Genomic DNA, 16,947 nt, shown 5'->3' with positions numbered 1-16,947 from the left:
AAAAGTGATATGGCAGTCTTAATTCTATAAGAGTGTCCCCTCCTTGTACTGTTAGACTTAAGATTTAGAATAAAACTTAATCATTATTAAATTTATGACATTTCCTCTCAAAGAAATAAATTATGTGAAATTAGTGATACTTTCTTAAATTTCAAGAAAAACAATGCTTTCCATGATCTGGAACATGATAATACAATGTCTTTTATTGTATATTTATCTGATCTGTTAAAGTATGAAAGTATTAAGCTTAAAGTGTACATTTTAAAGTGGTTTTCATATTGAAATGAGTAAATTAAAGGACTTAGTGTTAAAAAATACCCAAGAAATTGAAATAAACGTTTAATGCTAAAACTCTTGTACAAAATAAACCAATTACCATTGAGGGCTGGTATGTCAAATGCTTTCCATTAGAAAAATAATTGACAAATCAGGGGAATATATGTTTTGTTAAACCAGAGGCTACCTTTAAGTTGAATTTTCAACTTATTAGAAGAATATATAATTATTAAGTTAATTCTAAGGCTAATCCCTCAAGTTTGATGAAAATTCTATGGCTACTGAACTGTAGATTGATTTAGCTCGATTTGATAACAGAGCTCACCTTGTAGGTACTCACACCCTCCTGCATATGCATTCTTGCATTCATGATAAGGGTTCTAGTTTTTTTCCATGTGCTACGTGTTGTTTCTTTGGTAAAGCTAGTATCTAAAAAATGACACAGCTTTGATGGAGTAGAGAATGCAGCACTTAGATTTCAACCCATATCCTCCAAACCAATAAATGTTATTTGATTAGATTCATTGCTTGGACTGCAATGCTTTGAAATATGCAGTATTTTTATTCAAACTCTGGCTTCAGTTATTGCATATGTCTGAATATGTCTTTTAATTGTTTCTTCAAGAAAATTTCCAAATTTGTCATCTTTCCAAATGTGCATGCTTTAGTTCAAGGTTTTTGGGCTATTTGTAGCATATTAAGCCAAGAGCTTAAACTTTGGGAATGGGGAATTGAGGGAGAGGAGAAAAAATAACAGTTTGCAGCTCCCTTTTATTCTTGATATTTATTTAGAATTTAAAAAGCCTTCTGGATTGGGAAAAGTTAAACACAATAATTGTACAAAAATGTATAAATTTGAAGGATCTCAGGCTTTCCCGGCGAATAGTATTCAGGAATTTTTCTCGGGTTTCCAACCGGGTCAGGTTTCGGAGTACCGACGTTTCGATGGCTGACTCTGCCATCGTCTTCAGGGTTGAAGTGCAGAGCATGGAAATTGCCGGGTATTTATACATGTTGCGTGGGTCAGGTGTGGCCTGATTGGTCGGATGAGTTTCTTCGGCCCGCTCCGGTCAATTCAAAAAAAAATTCCGAAAATTCAAAAGCTCCTGGAAGATCCAGCATACCGAACCATCAACCGTGACCCCACGGATGCTATAGTAAGGAAGACATCCGCCCTCATCAAGAAGACGTTGCAGACGCCGGAGGCGAGCAGAAATCTAATTCCACAAGCGCCCATTCCTCCGAGATTATACGGACTGCCAAAAGTTCACAAGGAAGGTGCTCCCCTAAGGCCAATTGTGAGCGCCATAGGGGCTCCCACGTATGGCTTGGCAAGGTACCTGACAGGCGTCTTGGCACCCTTGGTTGGATCTTGCGAACACCACATCAAGAACTCCGCTGAATTCGTGCAGACGCTGAAGAATATTCACCTAGAAGACCGAGACATCTTAGTGAGCTTCGACGTTGTGTCACTATTTACCAAAGTACCGGTCAAGGACACCTTGCTACTCCTTCAAGCACAATTTGATCAGCAGACTGTCGAACTCTTCCGCCATGTCCTCACCTCGACGTACTTCCTATACAATGGGAAATTCTACGAGCAGGTGGAGGGGGTCCCCATGGGTTCTCCTCTCTCCCCTGCCATCGCCAACTTTTACATGGAGGACTTTGAGGAGAGAGCACTAAGAACCGCTCCATTACGACCGAAACACTTTTTTCGATACGTGGACGACACCTTCGTTGTTTGGCCACATGGACCGGAGACCCTCCACGAGTTCCTCGGCCACATGAACGGCATACATCCTAGTATCCAGTTCACCATGGAAATGGAAGAAAACAGACAGCTACCATTCCTCGATATTCTCATTGAAAGAAGGGAGGACGGCAGCCTGGGTCACAAAGTATACAGGAAGCCAACCCACACCGACCTGTATCTCAACGGTAGCAGTCATAACCATCCGGCACAAAAAAGGGGGGTTCTATCCACACTCATACACCGGGCAAGTGCAGTCTCCGACAAAGAAAACCTTGAAGCGGAACTACAACATCTGAGGAAGACCTTCCGGCAAAATAATTACAAGCCTCGGGAAATCGATTTGGCCCTTAAAAGGGCCTTCGCGGGACCTAAGGGTAGGAGAGAGGAGGAAGAAAAGCCAATCGCCAGAGCATGCATCCCGTTCACATCTTCAGTATCACACAAGATATCAAGAATACTGAAAAAACACAAGGTGGAAACGATTCACAAACCACAAGGGAAGCTAGAATCTTTCCTTGTCACGGCCAAAGACAAACGCGGAATGAAGTCATCGGGAGTCTACCGAATTCCCTGCGAGTGCGGCAAAGTTTACATCGGGGAGACGGGCCGCACAATTGAAAAACGCCTAAAAGAACACCAGAGATGCATACGACTCCACTACCCGGAAAAGTCGGCAGTCGCCGAACACAGTATCACCCATGACCATAGAATCGACTTTGAAGCCACAAAGAGGCTATGTCATGCCAACGGTTATTGGGACCGCGTGGTAAAAGAAGGAATAGAGATCCGACTGGAGAAAAACAACTTAAACCGAGACACCGGCTTCCAGATAAGTAATATTTGGAAGCCGATACTAAAAAAGATGAGAAACACACGGGAACAATGCCGATTGACCGGAGCGGGCCGAAGAAACTCATCCGACCAATCAGGCCACACCTGACCCACGCAACATGTATAAATACCCGGCAATTTCCATGCTCTGCACTTCAACCCTGAAGACGATGGCAGAGTCAGCCATCGAAACGTCGGTACTCCGAAACCTGACCCGGTTGGAAACCCGAGAAAAATTCCTGAATATGTATAAATTTCTTTGATTGAGACAGGATTCAAATAATTGTGCCTGTACTTGCTTTTGCCATGTAAAAATAAAACATTTTAGAGGGGAATTAGCCTTATGTTCCTTGAACACCTTGCCTGTGTGGTTGTGATATTTAGTACTCTTTAGGAAAAGGTTAAGGAGACAGAGATGAGAGAAAATTGAGCTAATTGAAAGTATGATGGTATAAACTGTAATTTATAAATAGTGTCCTTTATAAACTATATTTTAATAAATAAATTTTTAAAAACTTTGTCATAAGCATATTAATGTTATGAACTACATTGAACCTTAGTATTTTACATTAAACTTAAACAACGATAGTGGATTTATTATTCGTATATGTTGGATTTATGATGAACTGTTATCATTTTCTTAGATTTTTAATTTTTCTATGATTACTTAAGCCATCTTTATTATCTTTCCTCTTCCATGGTGACCACCTGCACTACATACCTCTCTTGCCTCATCCTTTCACAAATGTGTGAATTCCTTTCCAAATCAAATTAGGCATTAGTTTAAAGTTGAAAATCTAGTTCTTATCTTCCTTACTATTTCAGATATGTCTTATGCTACTGTTCCTGCCATCTCCGCCACTCGATTGTGTTAATTTGAAAATCAATATACACTATCGCATTGTCCTTATTCACAGCTGAACTATATTACTTTATCTTTTAGCGAGATCTTGTTAAGTATAAAACTATTTGGTAAGAGTACTCTGTACCCATTTTTAAATTTGAGTGGGAATATGAGAACCTAAAAATTATCCAGTGCATTTTTAAATTTAACTACCAATATTCCGTGTTCCTTTCCCCAATTTTCGTGCCATACTGTGTGATTCCAAGTACTCCTTTAACAGAGCATTACCATCTGAAAAAATATCTGAACTAATATATCAACTCAGTATTGACAGAGACTACTTTTGGAATCTTTGATATTTTTTCTGTCACAATAATTGCTGCTGGGCCCCAAAAATATACACAGGCATCTATTTGAAATATTGACCCAAACAGTAGCTAAACATTTAGGGTTGCCATGTGTTCTTATTTTTGCACACAGGCACTTTCCAAGTAAAAGTGAGTAGTCCATAAACAAATTAAAAAATATTTTAATATTCCATTAATCTTTAATCGTAAGCAATATTAATAGACATCATGCAATGACTTTCATTTGCTGATAATTGTCAATATTGTTGGTAGTCCTTGCAGTAAAACCAGCAAAAAAATTCACAGGAGGCATTGACTGCATTCTCTTAGCCATCAATTTTTCTATTTTTAAGGAAAAAGTATATTTAAAAAAATTAGTCTTTAGTTATTTTTTATTTAAAAAAACTATATCTCAGGATTGCAAAAAATCTGTAGGCTGGATATAATACCTTTTAATCATAACTTTTCAGGGAAATAAAGGAAATTTCAATTGCAGGGCCTCATAACCTCACTTCTGTTGATCAAAATTTGGTACTGTAAAACTAATTCCTTTGGCCTCAAACAGAGAGTGATATATCATCATTAGCCTATTTTTCCCTATCTTGTTATAGATTCCACACATTTATGTCTGGATTGCAAAATATGAGTAGGTTATGTTGATATTTATATGAAATACACATATCCTTTGTGAAACACCTAGAAGTATCTTGTATATTACAAAAATGGGAACATTTTTCTTATTTTCTTTGTTCCTAAAAAGTAGTTTTCTAGGATTTGAAATGTTGTGATAGCAGAATTACTTAAAAAGTAATTGGATTGGACGTCACTTGTATCCTGAAATTCATAATTTATTTTATATATATATATATATATACCTGTATATATTATATATATAATTATATATATATATATATATATATATATATATATATATATATATATATATAATCATATATATAGTATATATCAATTATACGGAAACTCTCACACGAGCAGTATAATAATGGGACGGCACAATAGAACACAAATAAAATAGTAACATTTAAAAGGAAAAGAACACTCACACAGTAAAATGTTTGAGCTTTCGGCCTTCTCCGAGGCCTTCTTCAAGTAAGACTTACTAGTCAAGTCTTACTTGAAGAAGGCCTCGGAGATAGTCCCGCCCACTAAACCTGCTGCGCTAGTTGTCAGTCTGTGTATATGGTGCCTGTTATTTTACTTTCTATTGAAATGTAATGAAATAATTGACTTTGTAAACAATACAAAGTCAAGTACAATACAAAGTACAAGTCAAGTTACAAAGTGAATTATTTCATCACATTTCAATATGTTATGCAAATTCCATAAAGTTACGCCTGAGACAACAAATTTTATGTTACTTTCTGTTTTCCTTGTTTTTACTGTTTGTTGCAAATGGAAAGTGATGAAAACACAGAACAATGAAACAACATCAAGTTTTTTGGTGAAGTGCGGTAAAAGTTATCAAGAAATTACTGAAGTGTTGATAGCTGTTTACCATGATAACGCTCTGAAGAAAACATCTGCTTTCAAGTGGATTAAATCAAACCTAAAATTCAAGAAAAAGCCAGTAGAAAATCAAAGTCATGTTCCTGGTTATCTTTGATGTTGAAGGTGCTGTTCATTATGAATTTCTTCCTGAAGGACAAACAGTACGTAAATGCTTAATTGTACCTTACAGTTCACAAGCGTTTGAGAGATCACGCACGTCGTGTGCGACCAAATTTGACTCTAGGTAATGGATGGATCCTTCACCATGACAATGCACCTGCAAATTCAGCGTTGATTGCTGACCAGTTTCTGGCAAAAAATTCAATCACCATCCTTGATCATCCTTATTCACCAGATCTCCCCCCATGTAACTTTTTCCTTTCCCCAAAATACAAAAATGTGATGAGGGGACATGACTGGAAAGATGTGGACATAATAAAGCAAGAAACAATGAGACAACTAAAAAGACTAACTGCCAAGGACTTCCAAGGGTGCTTTTAACAGTGGAAAAGAAGATGGAATGAGTGCATAGCAATGAATGGAGAGTACTTTGAATGGGACTAAATCAATGTTGACTAACTTTAGCAAAATGAAGTTTTTATGGCCTCAGTTCCCGTATTTATTGGACAGAGTAGTATATACATATTACTTTTAATGAAGTATGAAAAACATATCACCATCTTATTGATAACCCTTTTTATAAACTGATGGATGCTCACTCAGTGACAAAGAATGAAATTTATTTAATACTTAAACAGTGCCTTTAATTGAATATTGTGTGCGACCCAATTTAATAAGTCATAAGCTTTATTAAGATATTGATAGGAATAAAATTTTATCAGAATATTACGTTGAACTAGGACATTTAGTATACTTCCAAATATATCCCAGGTCACAATCCTATAAATTCAGAACTAAAATGTAATGAACATATGAAATAGCATGCCATAGTAAAAAGGAACAAACTGATTCCTAGATTATTTTGGAAAGCTCAAGTACTTATAGTTCTTGTGAGAAAGCACATATGGCAGAAGGGAATCGGCATCAAAAGTTCCTGATTAATTCTTAGTTAGATAATATTAAAATGCAAGAACAGATGCTGTTTGTTTTTCTTGTGACTGGATTAGAATCCTGGTTGATGTTACTGAAAAACTACATCTAAAATATGAGTGATGTGGTTTTCTGAACACTAGAACTTCATGGGAAACTGCAGATGTGCAAGCTGCAGAGTGAAAGAGCTAGACCCCCTACCCTGAATGTTTGAATTCATCGATCATAGGAGAGTGCTGGAGCTATTTCAGATGAAGATTGACGAGTCAGACTATGAAGTGAATGGTGACCCATTACATCTTCCTTGGCATATTCTAAATGCTGATGCAGAAGGGCTATCAAAGGACGGTGAAGATAATGTGCATGCTTTAGCTTAGGACTAACCATTTATATCAAAATGGAGTATGTAAAATAGGAAGAAAATGAAAATGCAAACTAAATTTGTTAGATGGTTCACCAGAACTGCAAAAGAAACATTTAATATTCTATAATTTGCCCCATCTTGCTTCCCTGACCGATTTACTAGAGAGCAATCCATTTGATGCATTCCGATATCCTTGAAAATCTTGTTTAGTGTATAACAAAGGAGACAAATATTTTTAATAGTATTCAGTTCCATTCAGTGACTGAATTTTTTTGTAAAATTTATGCTGCAATTGGAATACTGTATTATTCAGGATACCATATTTACCTTTGAAACATATGTATTGGAAATGAATAATGACTGTGACTTATGAAAACTATCATGTTTAGAAATAGTTTCAATTAAATTCTGAAATACGCATATCAGATAACCTAAACTTGACTTATCTGTTAGAGTTTACAAAATTTGTTCTTATTCTATCCCCTTTTTGACATTTTAAATAGAAACTTCAAACTTGTTCCTGTTAATATGAATCATTCAAAAAATAAGTCAATAATTTCTATTATGATAAGTAGCAAGCTAAACAATTAATGAGAAGAAAAACAATTCATTTCGAATTTAAAAGTTGGTGCCTAGATTAATTTAGCAGGTACTCACTCCATGCATAATCATACACTGGTTTAAATTACAATGCTACTGAAAATAAAACTTAGGGTAAACTGGGGACTTTGTAATGGGGCTGATAGAAAAGTGTCAACTAAAAGGAGGGCATAGATTATTTGTCGGCATATTTTTAATTCTAAGCTTCTGTTATACAAGTTGCAAGAAAAAGGGTTTAGGGGAACTAGCACCTGAAGGCTACAATGAGATGAAATATAATACTATATTTAATATCACAAAGGAAAACAAAATTAAAAAAAGGGAAGAGGAAAAAATGTATGGGAATTTGACTGCATTGCATGGGAATGACAATTTTGTTGTAACAGTGATGGCAAACTATAGTGAAAATAAAACTGACAGGTGATAGAGAGTAAAAAGATAAATTTCAACTTTTCTCTCACTATTTTAAGTATTATAAGTATATGAGCAGAGTAGACTTACTAGGATATTTTTTAACCAAATACCAGGCCAAAATAAGAACCAAAATGTAGTGGTGGCAATTGTTTGCTTGGGCAGTTGATGTATAATGTGTTCAAGAATGATTGCTTCACAGAAATCAGGAAGCACCAGTTTTTCTACAATTCCAAAGAGAATGTGCCCTATACATTACAAAACATTTTTGAAGAATTTATACTGGCATAGGACACAAATATTCATCAAAAGGCCTTGATATTTATGTAGACCATATGGACCATTTAATAATGATGGTCATCTCAAAACATAAATTATGCATACAATTAAAGGCAAGAACTCATATGGACCAAAAATGTGGCATTTCACTTCACCCTGAATGTTTCATAGCATGTCTTGAAAAGTATTTGTGAATGGTTTATAGAGTTTATATATTATAAATCATACAATTGCTTCTTTTTATTAAACACTAAATTCATGTACATATTGGACATTTTTCAAGAATTAATTGAAAATTTAATGAAAGGAAGTTTTGTTTTATTTTGCTAATTAATGTGCTTTCAAATGCATAGGACCTTGTGCCCATAAGAATCTTAAGACATACCAAAATTAGTCTGTGTAGAAATTTGATTTAAAAAATGATAATGTGAATTACGGGTCATAAACAGCAATATTATTCCAAATATTTTCTCAAAAAGGTTTTTGAGACAAAAGTGACTCGCAACCAATGAACTAATCTTTTCTCATTCCCATCCAAAACTTGACCTGCCTCAGCATGAAAAGGTAGTGAAATTGTATTTATGGACTACATAAATATATTTTTACCTCTGCAAAAGATGAAATTTTTGATCACATTTGAAGTAGTATTATGGGCAGGTATTACTTGCAGACTTTTTTCATTGATGGTGGGATAAAATACAGGGTCCATACAATAAGTATCGGGACTGGTTCCAAAAATCAAAATTTATTGCAGTTATCATTACAATTATTTAATAATCTTCAAAATACATTCCTCCTACATCGATACACTTAGTTCCGTGTGTCTTCCACTCATCAAAAGCCCACTGGAAGTTGGTTTCCAGAATACTGTTGAGAACCTTAGTCGTCGCCGCTTGAACTGCCTCAATGGAGTCGAACCAATATCCTTTGAGCTCCTTTTGAGCGTAATAATGTTGTCAAGAAAATCTTTGTCTTCCTGGATGCGGTCCAAAATTTCTGGAAAAATTTCCGCCCACGACAGTTTTTGTTCCTTGCTCAAGACTTTCGGCACAAGCTTCACACACACTTTCCTCATTACAAGATCCTCTTTTACAACGGTGTGGATGGTTCCGACTGAAAGGCCGGTCTCCTCACTGATAAGGGTGATGGTTAAATGCCTCTCAGAGTCCAAAACGTTTTTCACTTTGACCACCTGAGCATCGGTTCGAGCGGTCTTTGGTAATTCGTCTTCGACGAGCACTCGATCTTCTTTAAGCATTTTGTGCCACTCAAGAACACTTGTGTAACTTAAGGCATCATCCTTATAAGCCCGTTTAATGAGTTCAAGGGTCTTTGATGTGGATTTCCAGAGTTTAATGCAAAACTTAAGAGCGTAGCGTTGCTCAACGGTGCACTCCATGCTGGCGGGACGACACCACAAACAATCACACGCCACAAAAATCCACCTCCTGTCTCAATACATGCCCAGAGGCGACTGAACTAAAGTGCGTCTAAGTGGTGGGGGACCCATCTCTACGGGTTGGTGTCTCAACGGAGTGGTGGATGGGGATCCAATTGGTCAGACCCCCATCCACCATTGAGGCTACAGCGAACCAGATACTTACACTTGTACAGACCCTGTGTGTGCAGAAAATTTCTGACTTCCATTTTGCAGACTTAAAGAGAAATATGAAATTAGCTTTCCTATGTTCCCATTTGATATTTGATGGGGATCCGACCAGTCGGACCTCCATCCACCGCTCCGTTGAAGCTGCAGCAAACCAGTGCAGATACTTATTGTATGGACCCTGTATGTGCAGAAAATTTCTGACTTCCATTTTGCAGACTCAAAGAGAAATGTGAAATTAGCTATCCTGTGTTGCCATGTGCTGTGAATTCAAAAACTCACACTTTAGTCAATTCATCATTGCCCTTTTTGCATTTAAAATTTTCATTTGCGTATAAAATTTGACCTGATTTTTATATTAAAGAGAATACTTTATATTAGAATATTACTATTTTTTTATTAATATGTATCATTTGAAATGGGAGAGATTAGGTACTTCAAACATCATGCTTTTGTGATGTAATATTCTTTTAGGCCTATATTTCTTCAGTTTTTGTATCCTTAGTAAGCATTTGAATATTACCTGAATTTAGTCTTTTAATTTAAGCTTCTCCATGCTCAATCCAATCGAATGTTGCTAACATACATAATATTGTTTTATAATATGCAGGCTAATGCTCATTAACTCTGATGATATAATTTTTTTCACGTTGAACATGAGAGAAAAGATAAATGGGAGCAGTTTTTCCGTAATATATTTTTGTAGTATGTTATCCTGGAATACTTTCATATTCATAATCTATAAACAATGGGATGTGATTCCTGTTTCATGCTGCAATTTAAACGATGGCCTGCAATAGGGAAAACTATTTCTATTAAGTAAGAAATATGAAATCTAAATTAACATTGCAAGAAAAACTGAATAAATACAAGCTAGCACATTTTAAAATTTGATTATATTACAAAATTAGATTTGTTGAAAAGATTGTTATGATAAAGAAACTTCAATTAACCTTGAGTACATCACAATTCACCCCTTGAGACCACAATATCTAATTTCCTTTTTCTAGAATGATATGTACTAGATTACTTTTTCCTCAGGCATTGATCTTTGACTAATAATTCTGATTTGCTTCTTTTAAGGCCTTTTCATTTCACAAATACCAACAAGTAATAATGACATTATGTTGTGTGATACCACTTACAGCCTACTAGAGCTCACTTAGAGCCTACTAGAATGACAAGTACATTCAAAACAAAAATTTACAATTTAATTACAATCCCTTAAAATGTATTGCATATTTTCCTCATCCAGGACTGTCTGACCATTATATTCTGGCAATTGCATTAACATTGGACAGTCTGAATCAACCAGACAGGTTAATTTTCAAAAAGGTTTATTTTAGGAGCAATATTGAGAGTTGCATTAATGCATTGAAAATAAGACTTGGGCTACAAGCCTAGTGTACTCAGGAAACTTTTGAAACCAGCCTCAATTATTTTTACTCCAAATTTTGTAATTTATTTGAATGTTTTATTCGAACTGTTAGAGTGAAAGAAAATTATTTGAAGTATAGGAGCAAGCCTTGGCTGTCTGATGACATCATTGCACTCTCAAGAAAAATAAAGGAAAAAACCTGATTATGTCAATTGCCAAATACCTCTGATGTGTGGTCAGATTATGTCAAAATGAAGAGAGAGTATAGTCTCCTTATCAGGAAAAATAAGAACTGGTACAATGACCATCAACTGCTCATAGCCCATGATAAAAATAAAGAAGCATGAAATATAATAAGCAAGGCAACTATTAAAAGGGTAGATAGTTCAATTCCTGATGCATATGATAGTTCTGGTAGTATAGTCACTGATAACCAACTGATTGCAAATAGAATGAATGAATCTTTTTTAAGTTTAACATAAACCCAGGAAAATATTTAAAAACAGTCAACTGCATCTGAAAATAGTATCCAAGAAACATTGAATCTATATCCCTGTAATCATAAAGAGGTGTTAGCCTACCTTCAAAAGATTTTGAAAATACCAGCTCCAGGGATAGATGGCATATCTGGAAAATTGTTGTTGGAATGCAAGGACTATAAAATGGAACCCCTAAATTGTTTAATAAACTAATTCTTGAAATGTGGAATATTTCCTCACCTCTTCAAAATTAGTAAAACCTTAACAGTATACAAAAATAAAGGCAAAAAATGGAAATAAATGACTATAGACCAATCTCTCTTATGTCAATATCCTAAATTATTCGAGTTTTTTTTATTTTAGATTACCAGGGTTTCTTGATAAATTCAAAATTATCTCTCATTTGCTGTGGGGTTATTGAAAAGCCAAGCCTAAAGAATCATCAAGCATGGGTGCTTTCAATTCTACACCTTAGATAACCAGAATTTGGCCCTTGCTTTGTTTCTGGATTTTACTTGTGCCTTTGATCTCGTTGACCATTCCCTCCTTTTGATTAAGGCTGCTAGAGTAGGTTTCAGAGGTATAGCCTTGAAATGCTAAAATATTTTTTATTTGAAAGATCACAAATAGTGCAAATAACATTAAAAACTGTAAAATATACATCAGATTCCTATCCTACTAGCAGAGAGGTTCCATAGGGCTTAATATTGGGACCTATCTTATTTACCTTCGGGGAATTTTGCTAGAGGATATTAATTTAAATCTTAACAATGAAAGAATTATTTGCTCATCCAACTCAAAGTTCTTCGGTCTACATGCTCAAAAAACCGGTGGGTGGAATATTCTTGCTAATAATCTGTGTTCTGAACTGCACACTGTGATGTAACCTATTCAGTTCCTGCATAACTCAGTGTCTTTAGAGATATTAGAACTTTTGTATTATGCTAATTTTTTTTCCAGGGTATCATATGGAATAGTGTCCTGGGGATCATCTTCATGCATGTCGCACAAAGTTTTCTTAGTTCAAAAAAAGTTATTGAATGCATACTTGATGCTGCTTATAGGATACCATGTAGGCCCTTGTTCAAAAAATTAAAGTTACTTACTATTCCATCTATGTATATATTTGCCACGTCTTTCATCAAAAATAATATCCATCTCACACTAATAGTGATATTCACTCTTATTCAACTAGAAAACATGACAACATTCGTACAAGTTACTTTTAATGAGCAATTTCATTTAAAAGCCCAATGCAATGGGTGTAAGAATTTGTAACACATGGACATACTCATTGAAAATGAGTGATAAATTATGCAATTTGAAATTGAAACTCAGGAAACTCCTAATAAAGTCTTATTATTCATTGAACGATTTTTTTAATTAAGAGCAGTTAAAATGTATTGTGTGTTTATTACACACTTTAATTTATATGTATACTCTTTTTTTTAAAGCATGTTCATAGTGACCAAATGTACTGGTTTTTTTTTACGTTTCTTTGTATTTGACAAATCCTTTACCTACATAATATATATGATCAGTGGGCAATAAAATGCTATTATTATTATTATTACCTATCTGATTCATGATACAATATTTCTTATTATTTCAAACCGCTTCTTATCTTACAATAATTGAATGTTTCCATTGGAGTATATTCTTTTATGTGCCCTGTTTCTTAAAAGTTCTTCTCCTCTTTTTATTGTAAATGCATCCATAATTATCAAATTCATAAAAAAAAACATCCCCAATAATCCATACTCATATGCTCTCCATTTGAATGGACCACATCCCTTGGCATATGCAACCTTTAACATGATTCCTTGACATAAATGGTCTATTCCAACAATATCACCTTTTAAAAATTTCATCCTTTAAATCACCAATATCACCTTTTAAATATTAACCAAATTTAACCCTGGGAAGTAAATCATACTAGAGTGCATATGAATTTTTTATTCATAGGCTATATGAATGTATATATTTTTCCTCTAGGCATTGCGATGTTTAATGTTTGTGTGTCTATGATACTTGATATCTTATGTTGTTTACATGACCATATGACCTGTAAATCAACATTATTTTTTTCATTTTGCATCTGGTTCCATAGCATAAAATAAAGTTTATAAAATATGTTTGTTGGCACACTTTAAAATATTTACATGAAGAATATTCATTATTACTCCCTCATGGCATTTACAGGAAACATACATAGAAAATAATGTCAAAACTAGCAATATTTTCCTGGAATATTTTTGAGTGTGTCTCTATACTCGCTTGGTTTTGCAAGCCATTGAAATTCTGTTCATAAAATGTAATGGAAGCAATTATTCACTATTCATCATAATAACTTCTTTTGATGTACAGTTATGATTCTAATTGTGCGGTTGTAAGACTCATATTACACAGATATTCATGAAGATAATAACTGATAGTTAACCATGGAGAAGAGAGGGACGGAATTATAGATGATCAGTAGCAGAGAAAATATTCCATTAGCCCTGGGGCATTATGTTTCAGATAAAATGAGATACCTACATAGTGCGATTAGATATGCATATATTCACATAGGTATATTTTTTGGACATCATATTTTTATTAGAAAAACAATGGAATAGTTTGTGTGTACATTACTTAAATTATTTATCTGTTATTTCACATTTATTATGTTATTTATCTGGAGTCAATGAAATTGTTGGGCATTGAAGACCACAAACCCCTTTGACATCTCCGAGCATTAAAAGATATGTCTCTGGGCAGGAGAGGTCTGCTTTAATGGTTGAAGAGAATCATTGGTGGAACAGCTGAGAGGAAAGCTCTTCTGTTCTTACCTTAACTCTCAGGCTTCAGCATTTCATGAAGATCTAAATTTAAATTAAAATAAAGTTTGCATAAGGGAGTCATGCTTTTATTATCAAACATGTGCAGTCATTTTATGATTTTTATTTGCTTATTTTTATGAGAAAATATAATACAAAACAGGTTTCTCAGGTCAGTTAATATTGGCTAATTTAAATACTCATGTGATAAACAGTAGGCATATTTATGGTTTATTTAAAATTAATATCATCAAGCTCCCAAATACTGGTTAGTGGTCATTCATTTTTGTTGAAGCTTTAAGACTTAACAATCTATAACTTTTTCTGAATTACTTTAATCATAACTGAAGTGTCTGCATAACTATACATCACTGGCAACCCATCACATGGATCAGTTGTAAAGAAAGTATCAATATTAAAAGTTATAACATAAAATGAGTTTTCTAGTGCAACTCTACAGTATAACAACCCTGGATAGTTACCCTTTCTATAAAATCGTTATGCCTTTATATATAGAGATTTTACAATGGATTCTGCATCTAAATATTTGCCTTAAATTTTTGGGATCTGTATAACTAAAACTGTAATTTTATGCAGGCTGTGTTGTAAAGCATCTATTGTATGTGGATGATAGAATCACTATCATTTGAATTTTCAATCTTCCTACCAGTGTCTATCCAAGCAAGTCATTCTCTATTACACAAGCAAATTAACTTATTTTCAACACAACTGGAAAATTATTTATACATTGCATGATCTGAATAATCTAAAAAGTTGAAATTGGATCATCAGTAAAATTACATGCTCTTGTATTTGTTGCTTAAAATGAAACTACCAAAATGAAGTCTATCAGAAATAGGTATGTAGCTAAATATTTTTGTTGAACTCACTGGTTTTTCCTACCCAAAAGCATAGCTTATGCTAAATGCTGTAAGTTTCTTCAAGGGCCATTTCATGAGATTACCTTAATGTTTCCCCAATCTCCCAATTTTCTGTGTTCAACTTTGCTTCAAATACAGTACTTTTCTGCCTATTATTATTTTCGCATTATTGATATTTGGGAGGGTGAAGATTGTTTACAAATTTATTGAAATTTAAACAGTAGCATTTATAATTAAATTATGATTCTATTAAATTGTACATTTGAAGTCGCAAAAACCAAAATGCACTATTACCCTCAATTGAAAACTCAGAAGAATATTAGTTCATAGCCAACTCACATTCCACTCTATATTTATAGTCTTATTTCACTATTGTCATTGTTCATATTTCCAGATATGTAAAAGTCAAAACTTGAGTAGTGTACATACATACTCACATAAAGTAAACATGTCTCTATCATACAAAAGCTCTGAGGGTTTCCAGCATCATTCACAAATCACAATATTGCGCTAAACTCACAGCTTAAAATACTTGTAACAATTCATTGTATTATTCACATTTTTGTGCGATGAGGGTGCTTTTTCAATGGTAAGGCTAGTTCTGATTAATATCCTGCCTTTACTCTCAGGTCATTTTCATGACTTCAGTCAGTTTTAAAGCTTCACAGACGTTTCTATTAATCATATCATTATGGAAAACCATAGGCACATAGTGGAGACTGACAAATGGGCATATTTGTGCAGAAAACATGATTAACACTTTATATATTGTCTTTCCAACAACTGAGAGTTACTCATTTCTTAATATATCAAACTTCTTTCAGCAACTTTACAACATATTCCATGATTACTTCATGAGTCTTTGATAGTTAAACATTTATGTTTACCAAAGTAGGTTTAAAATTTTAACAAAACTACTAACAATTCCTTAAATTTAGCTAAGAAATAACAGGTATAACATAACTATTACATTAGGCCAAATTCATGTATTTTATTATAAATCACATTTCTTGTAAAAATAAGCTAATGGATTAATACAAGCATGAAAAACCATTAAGTTATGCTATAATGAAGAATTTAAGAATAAGCTTGTCTCATGCTTGATAAAAATGTGGTTTTCCAAATTGTGAGTATTTACGGGATACTTTTCCGCAACGCTTTACAAGAGCACTGACTGAAAATCTATGGAAAAAATCCCATGAAGAAAATAATATATATTCATTGCAAGATGCTCACTTGGAATCCTTATTACCCTAAATTTCCAAAATAAATTCCTGCAGCTTTATCACAGGCCTATCTTGCTTATATGTGTAATCAAATTGAGAAGTCATTCAGACAGCAAAGACTAGTCATGCAGGGTTAATGGTTAAGCTGAATGGTCCCAAGAAAGTGCCCATTAAAGGCTAAAGAGTGAAAGTATTAGTAATAGTGGCTCAATTACTTTATGTTTGTCCCCGTAGCTAATGCATAATAAAATTTGTATCGCTAAAACAAATATTTGTCAATAAATTGATAAC

General features: G+C 34.1%; 1 protein-coding gene across 1 annotated transcript in view; it reads right to left on the bottom strand.

The window, feature by feature from the left end:
• Positions 1–14,509: 14,509 nt before the first annotated feature.
• The window catches only part of LOC139694718 (uncharacterized), a 371,117-nt gene continuing 368,679 nt past the window's right edge, over positions 14,510–16,947 (bottom strand). Inside the window, exon 3 of the mRNA XM_071593218.1 lies at positions 14,510–14,594. Coding sequence (XP_071449319.1) covers positions 14,585–14,594 — 10 coding nt within the window. The 3' untranslated portion in view covers positions 14,510–14,584. The remainder of the gene's footprint in view (positions 14,595–16,947) is intronic.

This window comes from Hetaerina americana, unplaced genomic scaffold, assembly GCF_022747635.1.
Source record: "Hetaerina americana unplaced genomic scaffold, ioHetAmer1.1.p SCAF_53, whole genome shotgun sequence".
NCBI lineage: Eukaryota > Metazoa > Arthropoda > Insecta > Odonata > Calopterygidae > Hetaerina > Hetaerina americana.
The sequence above is the reverse complement of the archived record's forward strand: the minus strand, read 5'-3'. Positions and strand labels throughout refer to the sequence as shown.